Source organism: Primulina eburnea, chromosome 4, assembly GCF_022965805.1.
Source record: "Primulina eburnea isolate SZY01 chromosome 4, ASM2296580v1, whole genome shotgun sequence".
NCBI classification, from domain to species: Eukaryota; Viridiplantae; Streptophyta; class Magnoliopsida; order Lamiales; family Gesneriaceae; genus Primulina; species Primulina eburnea.
The window spans coordinates 35,049,406-35,050,587 of NC_133104.1; the positions used below are offsets into that span (position 1 = coordinate 35,049,406).

The 1,182-nt window shown below is 37.8% G+C and overlaps 1 protein-coding gene across 1 annotated transcript; it reads left to right on the forward strand.

The window, feature by feature from the left end:
* Positions 1-341: 341 nt before the first annotated feature.
* On the forward strand, positions 342-713 carry LOC140830235 (uncharacterized). The gene has a single exon (XM_073193519.1). It carries the CDS (start codon positions 342-344, stop codon positions 711-713), a length of 372 nt encoding a protein of 123 aa, XP_073049620.1.
* Positions 714-1,182: the final 469 nt, after the last annotated feature.

A 1,182-nucleotide genomic window follows, 5' to 3' on the forward strand; every position in this document is an offset into this window, starting at 1 on the left:
GTATTACTTTTTATTGTGAATAAGGTAGGGTTGACCAGTCTCATAGATTATGATCTCGTTTCACATTAGACCCACTCTAAAATAATACACTCCTAATATTGGAATTGGAATTTATATATATATATATATATATATATAAAATGATATTTGACTAGTCTAATTATAAATTAGTTTTAAAAATAATTTTCAAAATCAAGAAAAGTGGTACCCACGCCACGCCAAGCCACCTAATCCTTCTTTGAAGCTCCTATTGCAGCAGCCATTATTTTTTTAGCTGTGCATATATATTCATCAACACTTGAGCTTTTTCCCCACCCATCGAGAAAACTCCTTCCTAATCCATGGCAGATGATGCAAATATGCAAATACAGCCTTACTATGGACCCACATATAAATATAACAGTACCAGGCCTGATGATTTCAGGTCTTACAGCGCTTCCTATGCTTCATCTTCTTCATACTCCTACTCGGCGGCGGTGGCGGCGTCAACAACGGGCTTGGGGGAGGTTGCACCTCAGAAGCTGAAGAAATTCAAGAGTACCGGTGGGCCAACTTCGAATTCATGGAGTTTTAACGATCCTGAGTTTCAGAGGAAGAAGAGGGTTGCCAGCTATAAAGTTTACGCTGTTGAAGGAAAAGTCAAGGGATCCTTTCGGAAGAGTTTCAGATGGCTTAAGGACAGGTATACTCAAGTGGTTTATGGATGGTGGTGATTCGATCAAAATTCTTGGAATCGCGTGATTTTTCTCTATATAATATGATTATACATGTATTTTTTTCCTCTCCACGGAGGATAGACTTTTGAATCTTTATTGGAATGTTCTATGTTATGGACAATATTTGTTTACTTGGTTATTATGCCAATCAATACTTTCATGGATCATATGCTCTTTCGCATTGTGGAAACATATCTTTTTGACAAAACAATAAAACCGAAACTCTCCTGTTCTTTTCCACTTAATGAACCTGTGCAACTTCCACACCACATCAAGCCTATTTCAGTACACTTCAACGCTGTAGAAGATTGTGTTGAATCTGTCAGCAATATCCTTAGACAGCAACGGGGTCATGTGGAGCAAAAACAGCAGTTGGTTTTGACAAAGTTCCAATATCCCTCTTTGTGTTTTAGTTCTGAGTTACTAGAAATATAGTGAATACATCCTTGTATGTAGTTCAGGGCAC